General features: G+C 52.4%; 1 protein-coding gene across 1 annotated transcript; it reads left to right on the top strand.

The window, feature by feature from the left end:
• The first annotated feature begins 455 nt into the window (after positions 1-455).
• LOC135441541 (olfactory receptor 14A16-like) lies at positions 456-1,388 on the top strand. The gene has a single exon (XM_064701092.1). The coding sequence runs from the start codon at positions 456-458 to the stop codon at positions 1,386-1,388; it is 933 nt and encodes a 310-aa protein (XP_064557162.1).
• Positions 1,389-18,576: the final 17,188 nt, after the last annotated feature.

Genomic DNA, 18,576 nt, shown 5'->3' with positions numbered 1-18,576 from the left:
AGAACAGCAGAAATGCAAAGAGTTTCTGACATCCAAAAATAATCAGCGGGGGAGATGAAGAAAAGCTGTAAATAACACTAGTACATTTAAAGAGACTTTACCATTCCTGTTCTCTGGCAGTGGGAGGGCAGATGGTGACAGGGCCTTCTATGTTAACAGAGATTCAAAGAGGAACACGAGGACAGGTCCCTGTCCCTCTCCTATGTCTGCACAGCAAGGCTGAACTATAAAAACCTCTGTGTGTACCTGCCCTGAACCTGAAGTCCCAGTCAGGAAGCACCAGCCAGGGCTCCACATTTGGAGCTGAAGGAAAATCTGCTGGAAATTGAAAAGGGTATCAGAGTGTTACAGGAGAAGGGTCTGTGGGAAAAGGCTTTGATTTTGCTGGAAGAAGTTTCTCCTAACCGGTCACTGACTTTTCTCCATGAACAGCTTCCAATTGCCAGAGACAGCAAATGTCCAACAGCAGCTCCATCAGGCAATTCCTCCTGCTGGCATTGGCAGACACGCGGCAGCTGCAGCTCCTGCACTTCTGCCTCTTGCTGGGCATCTCCCTGGCTGCCCTCCTGGGCAACGGCCTCATCATCAGCGCCATAGCCTGCGGCCACCACCTGCACACGCCCATGTTCTTCTTCCTGCTCAACCTGGCCCTCAGCGACCTGGGCTCCATCTGCACCACTGTCCCCAAAGCCATGCACAATTCCCTCTGGCACACCAGGGACATCTCCTACTCAGGATGTGCTGCACAGCTCTTTTGTTTGGTGTTTTTCATGTCATTAGAGGTTTACCTCCTGACCATCATGTGCTATGACCGCTACATGTCCATCTGCAAACCCCTGCACTACGGGACCCTCCTGGGCAGCAGAGCTTGTGCCCACATGGCAGCAGCTGCCTGGGCCAGTGCCTTTCTCAATGCTCTCATGCACACAGCCAATACATTTTCTCTGCCCCTGTGCCATGGCAATGCCCTGGGCCAGTTCTTCTGTGAAATCCCCCAGATCCTCAAGCTCTCCTGCTCCAAATCCCACCTCAGGGAACTTGGACTTCTTGCTGTAAGTATCTGTGTAGCCTCAATCTGCTTTGTCTTTATGGTTTTTTCCTATGTGCAGATCTTCAGGGCCGTGCTGAGGATCCCCTCTGAGCAGGGACGGCACAAAGCCTTTTCCACCTGCCTCCCTCACCTGGCCGTGGTTTCCCTGTTTTTCACCACTGGCTGTTTTGCCTACCTGAAGCCCCCCTCCATCTCCTCCCCATCCCTTGATCCGGCCCTGTCAGTTCTGTACTCGGTGGTGCCTCCAGCCCTGAACCCCCTCATCTACAGCCTGAGGAACCAGGAGCTCAAGGCTGCAGTGTGGACACTGATGAGTGGACCATTTAGGAAATATTAAACTGGTTGCCAATTTCTGCATATCACTTGAAATAAAAGTAATCTTTGATAATTCTTTTTGGATTGGTTATTTTTGTAATTCTGTTTTGATTTTTTATTATTCCCCTTAAACCAAGGCTATTTTCTGCAATTTCTCATTTTGTTTCTCCAAATTTCACTATGGCCTCAGACTGTGTCAATGAGGAGCTGGTCTCTTGGTGGCTTTAAAGGAACTAAAGGATCTCTGAGCAGAGTTTTCACCAGAGGTCCCCTTTTGTTGCCTCCTTTTGAGCTGCAGCAGCAATGTCTGTGTGCAGAGCTGGGGGCAGATCAGTGCTGGCACAGCAGCTGTGCCCAGCAGCAGCAGCACTTGGTGTTGCCAGTGCTGCTGCTGTGGCCCTGCCCCACTGCCCTGGTGGCCCTGGTGTTGCTGTAGGGCCTGAGTGCTCTCGGGGCTGGGCACAGTCCTGGGGGTGGCAGTGCCGGGGCTGCAGCAGGGACAGGCCATGGGCACTGCTGGGGCAGCGCTGACACCTCAGGCCAGGGCCTGGGGGCTCCAGGCTCCTTGCCCAGGCTCTCTCAAGAACACACCCAGGCCAATGGTCAGCACAGAAAAGCCCCGTGAGAAGCCTCAGGCTGGCCATGGGCAGGCTGGGGGCAAACAGCATGGCTGGGGCTCTGCAAGGGCCCTGGGGCAGACGGGAAGGATCAGCAGAGCAGGGGCTGATCCATCCCCAGTGCGCTGCACAGCCCAGGGCAGCGTCCCAGAGCATCCTCATGGAGCTGCCAACAACATCCCCCCTCTGCAGCCCTGGCCTCTCCCCCAGCTCACACAGGTGCCCCATCCTTGCAGGCACAGACACGGCAGCACTGGCTCAGCAGCCCCTGTTTGCATTGCACAGAGCATGGGAGCACCCCCATGCTGTTGGTGTGGGGACATGAACCTGAGGGAGCACAAATGCCATCAGCCCCTGGGGCCAGCAAGGGCTGGGGGACACCAGGGAAACCACTCAGCTTTGTCCTGCCCTCTGCAGTCAGCCAGAAAGTTTGTTCCCAAGAGCTGGGTGTTTCCTGTCCCACTGCAGACGCTGTTGCTCAGAGCCAGGGCTGCCTGGCGGCCACCCCCAAACTGCCCTCAGCATTTCCTTTGCTTCACCTTTGTTTTCTTTCCTCTTCCTGATACAAATGTCTTCCCATTGCCCAGCCCTGTTCCCTGCCCTGCAAACAGCCCATCCCTTTTTGCCCTTTCCTCTCTGGCCCCACTGCCCATTGCAGTCCCTGACTTGGCCCCATGGGTGTTGTTATTATATTTCTAGAGTCCCTTACTGTTGTTATCATATTTCTAAAGTCCCATACCTCTTCTCCTCAGTGTTTTCTTATAGTTGAAGACCTTCACAGCACAGACTCCTTCTTCTGCATGCTTGTCCTTCTTTGTCAGGGCACCTGCAAGACTCTCCCTGACTGGCCAACCCACCCCCTTTTATCCCAGTTATCTTCACTAGCCACAGCTGCAGCCCAATGAAGGACATCGCTGCTGCAGCTCATCAAGAACAACCAGGACTTACCGGGTCAAGGCCTAAGTATAGATATTCAAGTACAATACAGATATTTTACTAGGATGCAAAAGCCACCTATACTATACATGAGAAGGTCCCTTTGGCAGCAGGATCATCCTGCAAGTGCTGCAGGAATTGTCTGCAGGCTCCTGCAGTGCCTGGTGCTGCTCCCTTGCCAGAGGCACCCCAGGCCAGGGGGGCACATCTGGGCTGTTGTGTCTGGCTCTGGGGCTCGCTGTTGTGGGCAGTGAGGAGAAGCTGCAGAGGCTCTGCAGGACTGACAGGATGGGCTTTGGGGCTGGCAGGAGAAGCTGAGGGACCTGGGCTGCTGGAGCTCCTGAAGAGGAGGCCCAGGGCTCATTGGTCAACTGCTCCAAAGGTGGTTTCAGAGAATCCCAGAATCAGCAAGGGTGGAACAGGCCATGGAGACACTGCCTTGTCTCCTCTGAGCCTCTTCCAGGATAAACAACCCCAGCTCCCTCAGCTGCTCCTCACAGGACTTCTGTTCCAGACCCCTCCCCAGCCTTGTTGCCCTTCTCTGGACACACTCCAGCCCCTCCATGTCCTTCCTAAACTGGGGGTCCCAGAACTGCAAACAGCACTTGAGGTGCTGAGCACAGGGGAACAATCCCTGCCCTGCTCCTGCTGGCCACACCATTCCTGATCCAGGCCAGGAGCCATTGGCCTGTTTGGCCACCTGGGCACACTGCTGCCTCATGTCCAGCCTGCTGTCCACCAGTCACTGCAGGTCCCTTTCTGCCTGGCTGCTGTCCAGCCACTCTGTCCCCAGCCTGTAGAGCTGCAGGGGTTGTTGTGGCCAACATGCAGGGCCCGGCACTTGGACTTGTTCAACCTCACCTTGTTGGATTTGTGCCCTGGATCCAGCCTGTCCAGGGCCCTCTGCAGAGCCCTCCTACCCTCCAGCAGATCAACACTCACACCCAGCTTGGTGTCATCTGCAAATTTCCTCATGCTGGACTCAGTCCTCTCATGCAGATCATCAGTGCAGACATTGAAATCCACGCTGGCTGGCTCTGATCCCTCGGCCATCCTGTGGGTGCCCTGTGATGGCACTCAAGGTGATCTGTTCCATAACCTTGCCGGGCACCCAGGTCAGGCTGACAGGCCTGGAGTTCCCCAGCTCCTCCTTCCAGCCCTTCTTGGGGATGGGCTCACATTGGCACCTCCAGTGCTCTGCGCCCTCCCTGCTGAGCCAGCACTGATGGTAAATGATGGAGAGCAGCTTGGGGAGCTCATCCACAGCTCCCTGATGGCCCTAGGATGGATCCCATCTGCTCCCAGAGACACCTGTGAGCATCTGAGTGGCTCAGCAGGTCACCAGCTGCTTCCTCCTGGATATCAGGGGGACTGTTCTGCTCCCTGTGCCCATCTACCAGCTCAGGATAACACTTGTCTTGAGGGCAACCTGTCCTAATATTGAAAATTGAGAGAAACAAGATGTTAAGTAGCTTTACCTTCTCCTTATCTTTATTTACTATATTCCCCACTGCATCCAATAAAGAGTAGAGGTTCTCCTTATCCCATGTTTTGCTATTAATTTAATTGTGGAAACATTGTCTATTTTTTTTTCACAGAAGTGGTCAGGTTAAACTCTAATTGAGCTTTCCCCTCTTAACTTTTTTTCTGCACGACTTTACAACATCCTTAAACATTTCCTAAGCTGCTTGACCTTCCATCCAAAGCTGATGCATCTCTTGTTACCTTTGAGTTCCCACAAAATCTCCATGCCCAGCCTGGCCAGTCATTTTCCTCACTAGCTCGTCTTTTGCCACACTGGGACAGGCTGCTCCTTCCCCCTTACGATTACTTTCTTGAAATGTGTCCATCCTTCCTGGACCCCTTTGTTTTTATGGGCTGTTTTCCTTGAAAAAAAACCAGTGCCTGATTCATTACTCTGCAAATCTGCATCCTAAATAGGCCAAAGTCTGCCCTTCCTATATCCAGTGTAGAAGTTTTGTTGCTGCCCCTCCTTCTTTCACAGAACAATGAACACTTGATTATTTCATGGTCACTGTGCCCCAGGCAGCCACATCTGCCACCAGCCCTTCTCTGTTTGTGAACAGCAGGAAACAGAGCTTTCCTTGGCAGTGGGAGTGTTACCAAAAATTCAGTAAAATAGAAAACTCCTTAACACCAATGCAGCATTAAAAAGCAGCATTATTTATTCAGGGGGATGCACGGGGGACAGCTCCTCCCAAAGCCCTGCAGGCTGAGAGCAGGAAAGTTTCTGTTTATATTCCATATTTTGCATACCTATTAATTGATTGTCCCTGACTAAATATACTTCTGATAATCATTTTCCCCAAATCATTAATGTATTTCCCCTCCCCTGTTCTTGAGGGGTCTCTTTGGTGGTCCCTGGTGGTCGTGGACCCCAATGTTCCAGTGAGCCTGGCTGAGCTGGCAGGACACCGAGACTGCTGAACTTCCAGCTCCCCTTCTCACACAATGGGCATTGTGCGGTTTCCATAGGCCTGGGGTTTTGGAGAACAAGCTCCAGGTGTCAGCTCAACAGGTGGAGACAATTTGTCATCTGGTAACATGAGGTCACAGAGTGGGCTGAGACATCACAGAGTGGGTTATGTGAGGTCATAAAGCATCTATGACATCATAGGACATATTTGTGATATCAGAGATCCAGCTGTGTCATCACAGAGCAGACTATGACATCACAGAGTCAGCTGTGACATCACAGAGCCAGCTGTGACATCACAGGACAGACTATGACATCAATGACTCTGGTGTGACATCAGAGACCAGCTGTGTGAAAGTAGAGAATGGGCTGTGACATCCCAGAGGGGCTGTGTGACATCCCAGCAGGGCTGTGTCAGGTCACTGGGTTGGTCACTCTGCCCCAGCTCCCCCTCACAGTTTCTCCCAACAAGTCCAATGCTGTCCATGCCCAGCAGGGTCCCTGTCCCCCGGGATCCCCCCGGCCCACCTGGAGCCACAGCCTCCACCAAAGGATGTTCCACAGGATCCACCCCAGAGCCTGACATGGGGACAAGGGGCCAGGGCTGTGTGACCAGGACATCAAGGACGGGGATTCTCCAGGTCACTGTGGCCTGGTTTGGGTTCCCCAGGACAGGAAAGATGTCTGGCAGCTGGAGCAGGGTCTGGGAAGGGCCCCAAGGTGGGGCTGGAGCCCTTGGGCTGTGAGCAGAGGCTGAGGGAGCTGGGCTGGTCCAGCCCGGAGCAGGGAAGGCTGAGGGGCTCCTCATCCCAGCGTGACAGTGCCAGCGAGGAGGGGATGGAGAACACAGAGCCAGGCTCTTCACAGGGGGCTGGTGGGAGGCAAAAGCCAATGGGTGGAAGAGGAAAGAGGGGAGATCAGCCAGGGCATGAGGAGATGAAATGAGTCAGGCTGGTTTCAGCATTTCCTCAACACACAGAGCAGCCTGACCTCCCTTCTCCACCCACCACTGACAGCTTTGCAAATCAGGAATTGTTTGAGCTGTTTTGCCCCCACTCCAGGATGAGCATCCTGATACAAGAACTTAATTGCCTTTATATCTATCACAGAACCACGTTGTGAGCCCAGGGCAGGACCCGGCCCCTGGCCTTGGTGAACCTCATCCCATTGTCCTGGGCCCATGGCTCACCCTGTCCAGATCCCTCTGCAGAGCTTCCTGCCCTCCAGCACAGCCACGCACCAACTCAGCCTGGGGTCACCTGGGAACTGACTGAGGGTGCCCTCGATGGCCTCATCCAGATCAGCAATAAAGAGATTTCACTGACCTGGCCCCAGTTCTGAGTCCTGGGGACACCCCTGGATGTGAATCCATTCCTCAGCTGCTCTGAGTGCCAGGGGTTGGATGAGGGAAATGGTGGGGATGTGCTTCAGGAATGCAAAGGGCCAAGGCCTGAGCTCCAGCCCCTGGCCCGACAGATCCTGTCCCTTCCTCCTTTCTCAAGGCTCTTCCCGGGATGGGCACTGGCATGTGGGGATGTGCAATGGCAAGGGCAGGAGCATGGAGCGGCCCCTGCCAGGCTGCTGAGCAGGGACAAGGAGGCAATGAGGCCCCAGCCCTGCAAGGGTCACTTGTCCCCTCATGGCCTCAGGCCCAGGCCCAGCCGCCATGGCCAAAGTGCTGCCTAAGATGGCTCTGGCAGGGCTGTCTTGCAGCTGCTGCCCATCCCTGTGCCCTGTGCAGCCCAGGCTGTCCCACGGTGTCCCTGCCCTGAGCCTCTGTCCATGCAGGCTGTCGGCATCCCCCGGCTGCCCCACCTGGCTGGGCCCTTCCTTTGCTGACAGCTCTGCCTCCTGCCTGCCCACACAAAGCCTGGGGCTGCTCCAGGCTCCTGCTGGGGGCTGTGCTGCACCCCAGCCCTGCCCTGGGAGGGAAATTCCTTTCTCTTTGGGTCCTGTCTGGCCCTCCCTACCTGCTCTTAGCATTAATACTTCCTCTCTCTGGCTGTTTTCCATTATATCAAAAGGATCCACCATCCCTGAAGCTGCTCTTTAAGCACTCTCATGGCTCTGCTCCACTGTCCTCAGTCTCCAACCCACTGAGCAGAGAGCTCCATTGTCCCTATATTGTGCTCATGTGCTTGAGGCCTCCAAACTCTTCCTCGGGACACCTCTGGGCCCTCTCCAAGGTGTTTCCAAATCAAAACATTCAGCTCATAGTCTAAGAAAATCACAAGAGGACAGGCCCAGCCATACCTGTCTGTCCTGTTACTTTTGTCTGGGAGCTATCCTTGGATCTATGGAATTTGGGAGGCCAAATTCTAATTTTGGCCATGGTCCCTGGACAAGAAGGCTGTTTTATTTCCATAGGAATGAAGGAACAGAGCCCCTCTGTTTCAGGGGCAGATGAGAGGTGACCACCAGAGGCCAAGGCCAGCCAGGGCTGGCAGGTTTTGTTTTGCAAAATACCCTTGCATAGAGGAAATATTTTAGGGACAGTACCAATTTTGGCAATGGGCATCTGAAAAGTGAGATAGTTTTTTTCCATAGCAAGGAAAGCACGGAGCCTCAGTGCTCCAGGAGCTGATGAGAGGCAGCCCTTGACTTCCCAAGATCAGCCAGACCTGTCAGGTGGCCCCTGGGAGGCCAAGCCAGCCAGAACTGTTCCATGTTCCCTGGGTTCCATGGGGCCCCACAGTGTCCCAATGGTCCCTTGCTTCCAGGCGGCCCTTGGGGACATGGTTTTGCGGTGATGATGGTGCTGCCAGGGTGCCGGTGGCACTGGGTGAGCATCAGGGTCTCTTCCCACCTCGATGACTCTGGGATTCCCTGCTGAGTGCTCTGTCACCAATTGTTTCCCACGCATGCTGTTTGGGGCTGGCCCCAGCAGTGACTGTGGGTGCTGGGGAGATGCTCCAGGCTGGCCGGGGCAGCTGAGGCTGTGAGGCCATGTCCAGGCCGAGGCCGCCCGTGTGGCTCCCTGGGGCCCCACGCAGGGAGCAGCCGCCATCGCCCGGCCTGGGCTGGGCAGGGCCATGGGCGCTGCTCCTGCAGCTGCCGCGCCAGGCAGGGCCAGCAGAGCAGCGCCCGCAGCGCCCGCCTGAGGCGGCCGGGCCATTTGCTTGGGGCAGCCGCTGCTGCCTTTGGGCTTGTGCTCCCGGCTGGCCAGCTGAGGGGCCGCCAGGGCTCTGCGGGACAGGCCCTGGGCTCTGTGGCCCTGCCTCGGGCCCCTGCTGGCCCACGGAGCCTTCGCTGCACAGGGAGGGAAGTGAGGAACACAGGGACTCCGCTGCCTGCCTCTCAAGCCAGCCCTCCTGAGGGACACAGCGGCAGCCCATCTGCTGCAAGATCTGCCAGCTTTTGGGCCCTGCCTTCCCCTTCAGACAGCTCGTGGATGCTGACTTCATGCCAGTACTGTCCTCCTCCTCCTCCCACAGCAAGGGAGTGGGCCCGAAGCTGCAAATGCTGTTGCCTTCACAGCAGTCCTGTGGCAGGTCTGTGCTGCTGCTGTCTTCCTCCATGGAATCATCTCGGAGTTCTCTGAGCTCTGGTTCACTGCAGTCTTCCCAGCTGGAGAGGTCTTGGGAGCTGCTGAACTCTCCTTGGGACAGCTCTGGCTCTGCCTCACCTTGGCACTCTTGGGACAGCTCAGTCTGGCTGTAGGATTCCCAGTCTTCATCATTGCCAGCTGAGGTGCCCTCCTCACACTCCTTCTCTGCCAGCACTGAGCCCTGCTCTTCCTCTTCCAGCTGCTCCATGGGGGTTTGGGCTCCCAGTGGGCTGGGTGAGGGCCTGGGGGCAGCAGGGGCTGTCTGGAGCAGGCATCGGGCTCTGTGTCCCTGCTGATGGCATCTCCTCCCTGGGGGCAGGAGAATGTGCCTGCTTCTCCCAGCTGTTCACACTTCCTTCCCCTCGCTGGCTCAGCTTTGGCTCAGTCCCCTCCTTTTCCTTTGGGAGCAGCTCCTGGACTGTTGCCCTTTGTTGCCACTTTGTTGCCACTGGCGGGGCTGTTGTGTTGCCCCATCTCCCCACAGCACCCTCACAGCCACCTTCCACTGCTGCAACTTGTGGGCACTCCTTGCTCTGTGTGGGGGCGCTTCCTTGGCTGCCATTGCTGGCACCGACTGGGAGAATTCACAGCTTGTCACCTCTTCTCTCAGGCCAAGCTCTCAGGCCCCAACATCTCCCCACTTGTTATCTCTCTCAGGTTTCTTCTCTTCCTCCTCCTCCTCACTGTCTGACCGTGGCCAGGCTTAGGCACCCACTGCCCCCACCAAGTGCCCGCTCAGGGCCTGGTCTTGCCCCCAGCTGGGCAGGGGGCTGGGTGACTGGAAGGAGTGGAGCTTTGTCTTGCTGTCTTCCATCTCGGAGCTCCTGTAGCACAGACAGATCCCGGGAGCTGCTTCCTTCTATGAGAGTAGCTCTCACGGGACTGGGCACCCCAGGGCTCTGCGCCCCTTATATACACCCTCAGTCATGGTGGGGCTCTCTGATGTCACAATGGTCTCTGGGCACCACCATGTCCTGCATCATCAAGGGCTCTGTGTCACAAAGGGCCACACCCAGCGCCCCTTCAGCACCTGAGCCCACTGGAAGCTGCATGGAGAATCCCCTGGCCTTGGGCACTTGCAGCCCTTGCTGTGCCCAGGCCCTTCCCACAGTCCCACTGTGCACACCTGGTAACCAAGAAGAGCTTCAAAAGCACATTTCTCTTGATGAGCAGCTCTTCTCCCAGCCCATCAAGGCTGGGGCACTGCCTGCAGCCACACTGGGCACAGCACAGAGGCACAGAGAGCTTCAATTGGTCAGGGCTGGGAAGGTGCTGAGAAGTGCCTGGGGCCAAATCACTGCCAGCCCATGGCATAGGAACCTCTGGTGCAGGACAATGCAGCTGCAGCTCCTGGAGCCATCTCCTCAAGCTGGAACATCCCAATGCCTACAGACCCTGTGAGTACATTCTCTGATTGTCTCTTGAGCAGAGCAGCCAGGGGTGCCCAGGGCTGTCCTGCAGAGCAGGGTCCTGCAGTCCAGGGCGCTGTGCTGGGGAAGGGACTCTGCTGCCTGCCAGGGACAGCTCTCAGCCTGCCCGGGGAGCTGCTCCCAGCACTGGGGGACAAGAGCTGGGTGGGAGGAGACAGCTGGTAAGGCTTGGAAGTGTTCTCCTTCTGTGGCGAGGGTGCTGCATTGTTTAGGACTGCTCCCAGCAAGGCATTTAACTGCAGAAAATTTCCAAGTAGATTATACATGGAGCACAGCAAGGCAGGGGCTGCATAAAAGAGAAAATTTTGCTTTAATAATCTACTTGTCTCTGATACTTGGATCCGAAATTGCACATAGATATTAATCTCTCAGTTCAGGTTTTGAATAAGAAATAAAAATATCACAGATCGAATAAACCAGGCAGTGACAGAGATCAAGACAGGGCCTCTCACAGGCAGCATCACTGTCACTTTTCCAGACTCCTCAGGGTTGCGCTGATGTTTCCATACGAGCCTGCAGAGCCAGAGCTGCCTCTGGGCAGTGCCAGAGCTGGGAGGGGTCTGCAGGGCAGAGCTGAGCCCCCAGGGCTGGGCTGGGCTCTGGCAGCAATGGCAGGGCCCAGCCCTGGGCACAGGGAAGCAGCTGCTGGCAGGGACAGCTCGAGGCAGCAGAGCCCTGGGCAGGCAGTGGGGGGAAAGTGCCCCCAGGCTGTGCTGGGATATTTAAAGTCCTCTTCAAACACAACTATTCCATGATTACATTTTATACAGATCCCCATGTCCAGCTCCCGGAAATGTCCAACAGCAACTCCATTAGGCACTTCCTCCTGCTGGCATTGGCAGACACGCGGCAGCTGCAGCTCCTGCACTTCTGCCTCTTGCTGGGCATCTCCCTGGCTGCCCTCCTAGGCAACGACCTCATCATCAGCGCCATAGCCTGCGGCCACCACCTGCACACGCCCATGTTCTTCTTCCTGCTCAACCTGGCCCTCAGCGACCTAGGCTCCATCTGCACCACTCTCCCCAAAGACATGCACAATTCCCTCTGGGACACCAGGAACATCCGCTACACAGGATGTGCTGCACAGGTCTTTTGTTTTGTATTTTTCATTTCAGCAGAATTTTATCTCCTGACCATCATGTGCTATGACCGCTACATGTCCATCTGCAAACCCCTGCACTACGGGACCCTCCTGGGCAGCAGAGCTTGTGCCCACATGGCAGCAGCTGCCTGGGCCAGTGCCTTTCTCTTTTCACCGCTGCACATGGCCAATACATTTTCCCCGCCCCTGTGCCATAGTAATGTCCTGGGCCAGTTCTTCTGTGAAATCCCCCAGATCCTCAAGCTCTCCTGCTCCAAATCCTACCTCAGGGAACTTGAGCTTCTTGTAGTTACTGCCAGTTTATCATCATGTTGTTTTGTGTTCATTGTTTTCTCCTATGTGCAGATCTTCAAGGCTGTGCTGAGGATCCCCTCTGAGCAGGGACGGCACAAAGCCTTTTCCACCTGCCTCCCTCACCTGGCTGTGCTCTCCCTGTTCATCAGCACTGTCCTGTTTGCTCACTTGAGGCCCCCCTCGATCTCCTCCCCATCCCTAGATCTGGCTCTGTCAGCATCTCTGAACCCCCTCATCTACAGACTGAGGAACCAGGAGCTCAAGGCTGCAGTGTGGAGACTGATGACTGGATGGTTTCAGGAACATTAAACTGCTGACAAATTTCTGCAAATCACTTGTAATAAAAGTCATCTTTCATACGTCTTGTTGGTTTGGAGGTGGGTTTTTTTTTTCCCCTCATTTATGAAATAAACAGGGCCAGGAGACTTCTTCTCCTTTTTAATGCCTTTATTAAAAGTGATCAGCTCAGGATTGGGCGGCCCGGCAGGGCTGCAGTCCCCGTTGTGTCTCCCAGGGCGACTCAGAGGAGGAGGATATGCGCAGCTCTGTCCGCTAGGGGCAGAGCCGGGGGATCCGGTCCTCGTGGGAGCCTCTAGGGCATGATGTCCCCGTCAGGTGTTGATCCTGTGACCTTCCCAGATGGCTAGTCCCAGCGTTGGGACGACTCTCTGCTCAGGGCGAGAGGGGCTCCGAAGGTGTTCAGCATCTCTGCAGGCTCAGCACTTGGCTCCTCACGTCCAGACATCACTTTAGTCTCTCAACTCTTATTTGGCTCGTTGTTTTTGGGGTTTTCTCTGTGCCTCTGGAGTCGGGGTCCCACAAAGCATTCTGGACTTTGGAGTCACTTTGCATAACCCCCCCCACCCTCTCAGGTGTCTTCCCTATGCTGTAAGAGAGCACAGCCTTGGGGAAGGGCCATCCACCGCACCCAGCCAGGCCTTTTACTAATACAAAAGAGGAGATAAGCCTCAAGGACCCGGTATTACAATAACAAAGCACTAAGAATCTTGGCAGAGACAGATCTGGCTGTGTCCCTGTAACTCTTTCTCACAAAAAAAATATTAACTGAATTTTTGTTCATAACAGTCCCCCCTCTTTTTCTTTGATCGAGCTTAAATTCTTAAGCTCGCATCAACTCACAATTTTTTGTTTTGAATCTACTATAAATCTCTTGTGCTCTTTGGTAATCATGGTTACTTAACCTTGTTACTTTTCTTGGTTTTTCCAGATTGGTTTGTACAGCTAATACTGTTTTACTAAAACAGATAAATAAGCATAGTAAAAAGAGCAATCTTCCAGGTCTACACATAGTGAGAAAAACCACCTTTTCCCATACATATTTTCTGAAAATCTCTAAGTTCTCCCACCCACTGGGATCAAGTGTAGGAGTTTGATCTTGATTATTTACACATGGCAATCTTTTTATTTCGTTTGAAATGTCCCTAATAATTGAATTCTTTATTTTTAATACTGCCTGGAGCTGGATGACTTTGTTCAACACAGATTTTGGGATCTGAATTTGGCTTTTACAATTTTGGATTTTCTCAATTTCTATTTCACTTTCTCGGTTTTGTTTAATTTCTCCCAAATCATTATATATAGGAACTCCTAAACTTGATCCAGTTTCTTTGGGTAATAAGAAAATTGGTGTTATCACCTTAGCAATGCAGTTGCCAGATGAGATCAAACTTAGGGGTTTAGAGCTCCCCTGAAATGTGTTCCAAAAGGGGTTTATCTCTTTTCCAGTACACTCATATAAATACTTGTAACAAACAGTTTTTCTTACCACTTTCACCATTTCTTTGCTTTTGACTAGATCTGCAGAGCTTGTTTCAGCAGCATCACATTCAAAGCAAAACCAGGCTATCTCTATAGGGCACTCTCCTAGGAGTGGCTGCCTAAAAGTGGCAGTATTCTGGGCTATCCAATACACTCTCTTATTTTTCTGATAAAGGACCAATTGGGAGGGGTTAACACAATCAGGGTTAGAACTGATGTGGACTCTCGACAAGGAGCTCTCTTCCTCCTCATAGCAGGGTTGGTAGCATTCACTGCACAGCTCAGCTGGGCTCCCCTGAGCACCACCAGCAATCAGAGCCATCAGTACCACCCTTCCCAAGAGTCCGGTATGGGTCATCTTGCACAGCCTGCCCACCCTGCCTTGCCTCTTGGGGAATTTTTTTCTGAGGAGGAGCTTCCAAGCTCTTTAGAGTCCCTTCTACCCGCTTCTCTGGTTAAGCCTCTCTTGGTCTGTTCCCTACAAATTTTAGTTTCCCCCCCCAGGGGAGTGTTCTGTAGAGGGTTAACCTGGAGTCTTTAGAAATATATTGGGGAACTTAAACTAGAATTACTTATTTACAGCCTTAAACTTTTTTACCAACATAATTTACACAAAACAGTTTTGAAAACATTTTAAGCAATGTTAGAACTCTGATGCCAATTTTTCCTATACAGTTCAGTCTTTCTGACTCTTCCTCCTGAGAGTCAACTTTAAATCACAGTATACTCAGGTGAATTAACTTGTGATGTGGATGAATCCTTATCCAGTGCCCGGAGGTGAGTGGTGTGGACTCTGGCCCAATGCCAGAGGGAGAATGGGGTGCAGTCCGGTCCAATGCCAGAATGCCAGAGAGAAAAAACTGGTGTTGAATTCTGGTCCAATGCCAGGGGGTGAGAGTGATGTGCGTCCAACCTTTTTCTTTTGGTCTTCACAGTCGAATTAATAATGAAGAGTACCTGAAATGGGCTTTCAAACACAGGCATTAATGGTCTGCTATTTAATGATTTTATCAAAACTCAGTTTCTCTGTTTAATGTTATTTGTAATTTCTCTTTTTCCATAGCTTGTATGTTTCTCTCATCAACTTCTACATACTCTGTATTTTGCAAGGAGTTGTATTTCTCAGCTAACTTAACTCCCAAAGTACTTTTATTCTCCTATTTTTCTGTGTATTCAATTCACTGGTTTTCTGTTCTATTTTTCAACATCTTATTTATTTATCTCTTGCTTCTGTTTCTTACTTTCACTTACACCTTAAATACTTCTTTCAACCCCCTTACACTTTATCTCTCTTATTTTTTTTTTTTTTCCTACACCATTCTTCTACACAATACACTTCCCTCTAAGGAGATGTGGTAAAACTTGTAATGCACAATCTACATTACCTCTATTCTAATTCGTTTATATTCACTCTCTCATTTCTCATTCACTTTCACACATTCCTCCACACCTTTAAGGCACAAACTTATTGCTAGAAAATCACAGGTCCCTATAGCCCCCCCTCACCTTGGGGTTGGCCCACAGGTCTCATTATCTCTGGGCCTCTTGGAAGGGCCCAGACTCTGGTTGCCTCTGGTGCACATTCACCTGTGAGGCTGCCTGCGTGTCACTCGTGTTCTTACAGCTACGGCTCCTTCACACATCTGGGGAGCACTAGTCTGGTTTGCAGGTCACACACACACACTTTGGTCATAGCCCCCACCCGCCCGGGGGACACAAGCCTGGTTTGCAGGTCACACACACACTTCCACTGCCCCCTTCCCACCTGCCCGGGAAGTTGAGGCTGACTTTGCTTGTGACTCACTCTCACACACACAAGAACACAATAAGGTACCTTTTACTTTCACACTACCTATTACAAGTTAAGTATTACTGGCCAGTTTTGGTGCTATTGGATATCCTTTCTACCTAGCTGTTTTTGTCTGACTTCAGATGTTACTTTGTTGAGACAGGACTTATCTGCCCCTGTATCAACCAAAAATTCAAATTCCTCATTTAGGGGTCCCACTTCAAAGTTTGCCAAGGGCTCTTCTAGATATTGCATCAGGTCCCCTAAAGTATAAAGCCCCTGACCCTCTACTCGTCACCTCTAAGGATCTTCCCTAAATTATCTTGTTCCCTGGCTATTGCCGCATCGAGACTGAGCTTTCTACAAAACCTCCTGACATGTCCTGGCTCTCCACAGTAATAGCAATGTCGTTCTCTCAAAGGGACTTGAGGTGTCTCTATCCCTCTTGCACCTGACAGTACAAGAGGCCTATCCTTGCCTCCTCCTGGTGGTGGACCCGCCCACCCTGCACTTTCTCTGGCTACAGCAACCATGATCTTAGCCTTGGCCTTTGCTTTTTCTTCCTCCCTCCTTAAATACACCTTCAATGCCTCTCTTAATAACACATTAATGTCCTTCTCTTGCCAATCTTCCATCTTTTCCAGTTTTCTCTGTATATCAGGCCAAGATTTGGTAACAAATTGGACTTTTAGTAGCATTTGACCTTCTGGGGTGTCTGGGTCTATTCTAGAGTACAACTGGAAGTTCCGCCTTAGGCGATTAAGCCAGGCAGCAGGAGCTTCATCTTTCTCCTGTGTACTCTCAAATGCCAATTGGGTGTTAATTCCTTTGGGAACTGACTCTTTGATCTCCCGTATTATCAAAGACCTATATTCCATCATGGCCTTCCTCCCCTCCTCCTGGTTAGGGTTCCAGCTGGGATCCGTTAGTGGCAATTTCTGTTCACCTGATGGCACCTGGGGTCCTGGATGGTTATCTTTCTCCCAAATTCTTATGCCAGCCACCCTAATCATCTGAACCTCTTCTGGAGAAAATAATATACTCAGGATGGAATTCATCTCCCCCCAAGTGTAGATATTTGGACCTAGAAATTGATCCACTTGGTTAGCTATGCCCACTGGTTCCTCAACTAAATGTCCCAACTCTTTCTTGAATCCTCTCACCTCAGAAGCAGTTAGGGGAGCATTCACAAAGCCAACACCTCCCGCTACTCCTCCCATAGGAACCTCTCTGAGGGGAAAGAGACTCTCTGCCTTGGAGGTCTTGGATCTGGTGCTACAGTACGGCCCATCTTCAGATGCCAAACTACTTTGAGGGATATCTGGGTTACCCTGAACTTTCTGCCCATCAGCAGGTGTATTTGCTGATAGCTGTTTATCGGGCGAGGAGGCATTTGTGCCAAAACTAGGAGGAGGTAAAGGGACAGCAATAGGAGGGGGAGAAGAGCCTGAGTGGATATTAAGTGCAGCTGGAGAAGGGGTGGAGAATGCAGCAGGTGGAGTAGGCCCTTGTGGTGGTGCAGAAGGAACTGGAGGGTGTTGTGGTGTGTTGCAATGTCCGGTTTTAAACTTCCGGGGCCCTTCCCATGTGTACCTATCCCTTCTCCCTTCCCCCTCACCCCTCGCTGAGTGTGCCCTGTCAATCAGGCTAACATACCAGCAAGGCGTCGTGTGATTCGTCGATTTCAAAGGATGCTCCTCAGGCCTGGGGGTCATTGGCCTGTCTAAGTGTCATCCTCCCTTGAGACCCTGCCCCCTTCACCTGGTTGGTAACTCACCTGTCCCCTCCCCTTCCCCTGTCCCCGAGCTTATAAAGTTAATGAGACCATGCGGCCGGTATTCTGTTACCAGCAGTGGCCCAGTGCAGACCTCTGTACTCTTGGAATAAACATCTGGCTACCTTCTAGCAGAATCCATTCTCTTTCTCTCCACCATCGCCAGAAGCTCTCTCCTGAGGAGAACGGAGTCCTGTCTTGTGCCCCGCTGCACTCTGCCGCCAGCCAAGGTATCTCTGGGGTAAAACACCGCAGTGCTGCCTGTGGCCCAGCAGCGAAGGTCAGAACTGGCCTGGGCACCATCTAACTGGTTATATTGGGATACATATTCCAATATATTGGCGTCCCTGTGGGTGGCTCGACTCTGCAGCCCGAAAACGGACTCGCAGTTCCTCAGAGAAGCTTCTGCCAGCCGTGCATCCAGCTGAAAGGAGCCTGGCTTCAAGACTCCCAGCTAGAGACTTTGGGAATACTCCCAGAAAAAGTTTCGTGGACTGTTCGGCGCCTATGGAAAGTCCAGCTTCATTGTGGTGAGCAGATTTTCCAGAGGAAGAAGAGGGTAGCCTCTCTTGCACCCAGAGAGAGGTCCTTTTCTGGTGGAGACCTGCCTGCCTAGACCCAGCCTACAGCTTCCATTTCACGTGAGTATCTCTGCTTTAGGTAGAGCAGAAGCTCAAAAACAGACTCTGCCGTGAGTTCTGTTCCTTTTTGCCTTTGCATTTTTGGCTGCGCAGCCCCACAGACAAGAATTCATAGCGTTCTAGCTTTAGTTTTCTGCCACGTGTTTCACTGTCTTTTAGAATTCGCGCCGGAGCGGGATCGCTCTCTGCCCTTCCCCCCCGGCTCAGCAGCGTGCTCGGACACGTGTTAGGAGACTCTCTTTCTTTCTCTGCTCCGCGGGGAAGGAGGGGGCTCTCTTTCCACGTGGCCAGGGGAGGGGGGGGCTCTCGGCTCTCTGCTCCGTGGAGGACTCTCTCTCTTTCTCTGCACGCGGCGGGGGAGGGCGTCCCGGTTTCGGCTGCCACGTGGAGTGGCTGCTGTCTCTGCTCCGCGGGGGCGCTGCATTCCACGGCGGGGGAGGCTTTGTGTCTGCCTCGGCTCGGCAGGGCGTGCCCTGCTGCTGCTGCCCGGGAATTTTAAAAGCAGTATATACAGCTGCATTGTGAAGCTTTTGTCTGCTCGTTATCGCTTTCTATCTGTGGTTTTTTTTAGAAATTGGTAGCTGATTTTAGCTTTGTTTTTAGTCAGGCGGGATTAAGTACTTTGCTTTTTACATCTAACATGGGTTCCAAACTTAGCATTGTACAAAGGGGAGTGTATTATAATATTGTTAGCATTTTAGTCAAGAGTAATGTGAAATTCTCTTAAGGAAAATTGAAACAGTTTATAAGATGGCTTTTTCTGCAGTTCCCAAACATTTCCCCTGAAGAAATCCACAATATTCAATTCTGGGATAAAGTTGGGAATGAATTGATAACCTTAGGACAATCTGGCAAATCACCCTC

Source organism: Zonotrichia leucophrys, unplaced genomic scaffold (assembly GCF_028769735.1).
Source record: "Zonotrichia leucophrys gambelii isolate GWCS_2022_RI unplaced genomic scaffold, RI_Zleu_2.0 Scaffold_336_56287, whole genome shotgun sequence".
Classification (NCBI taxonomy): domain Eukaryota; kingdom Metazoa; phylum Chordata; class Aves; order Passeriformes; family Passerellidae; genus Zonotrichia; species Zonotrichia leucophrys.
The sequence above is the reverse complement of the archived record's forward strand: the minus strand, read 5'-3'. Positions and strand labels throughout refer to the sequence as shown.

Coding starts and splice junctions, on each gene's coding strand:
- LOC135441541 (XM_064701092.1), top strand. CDS start 456: ATGTCCAACAGCAGCTCCATCAGGCAATTCCTCCTGCTGGCATTGGCA.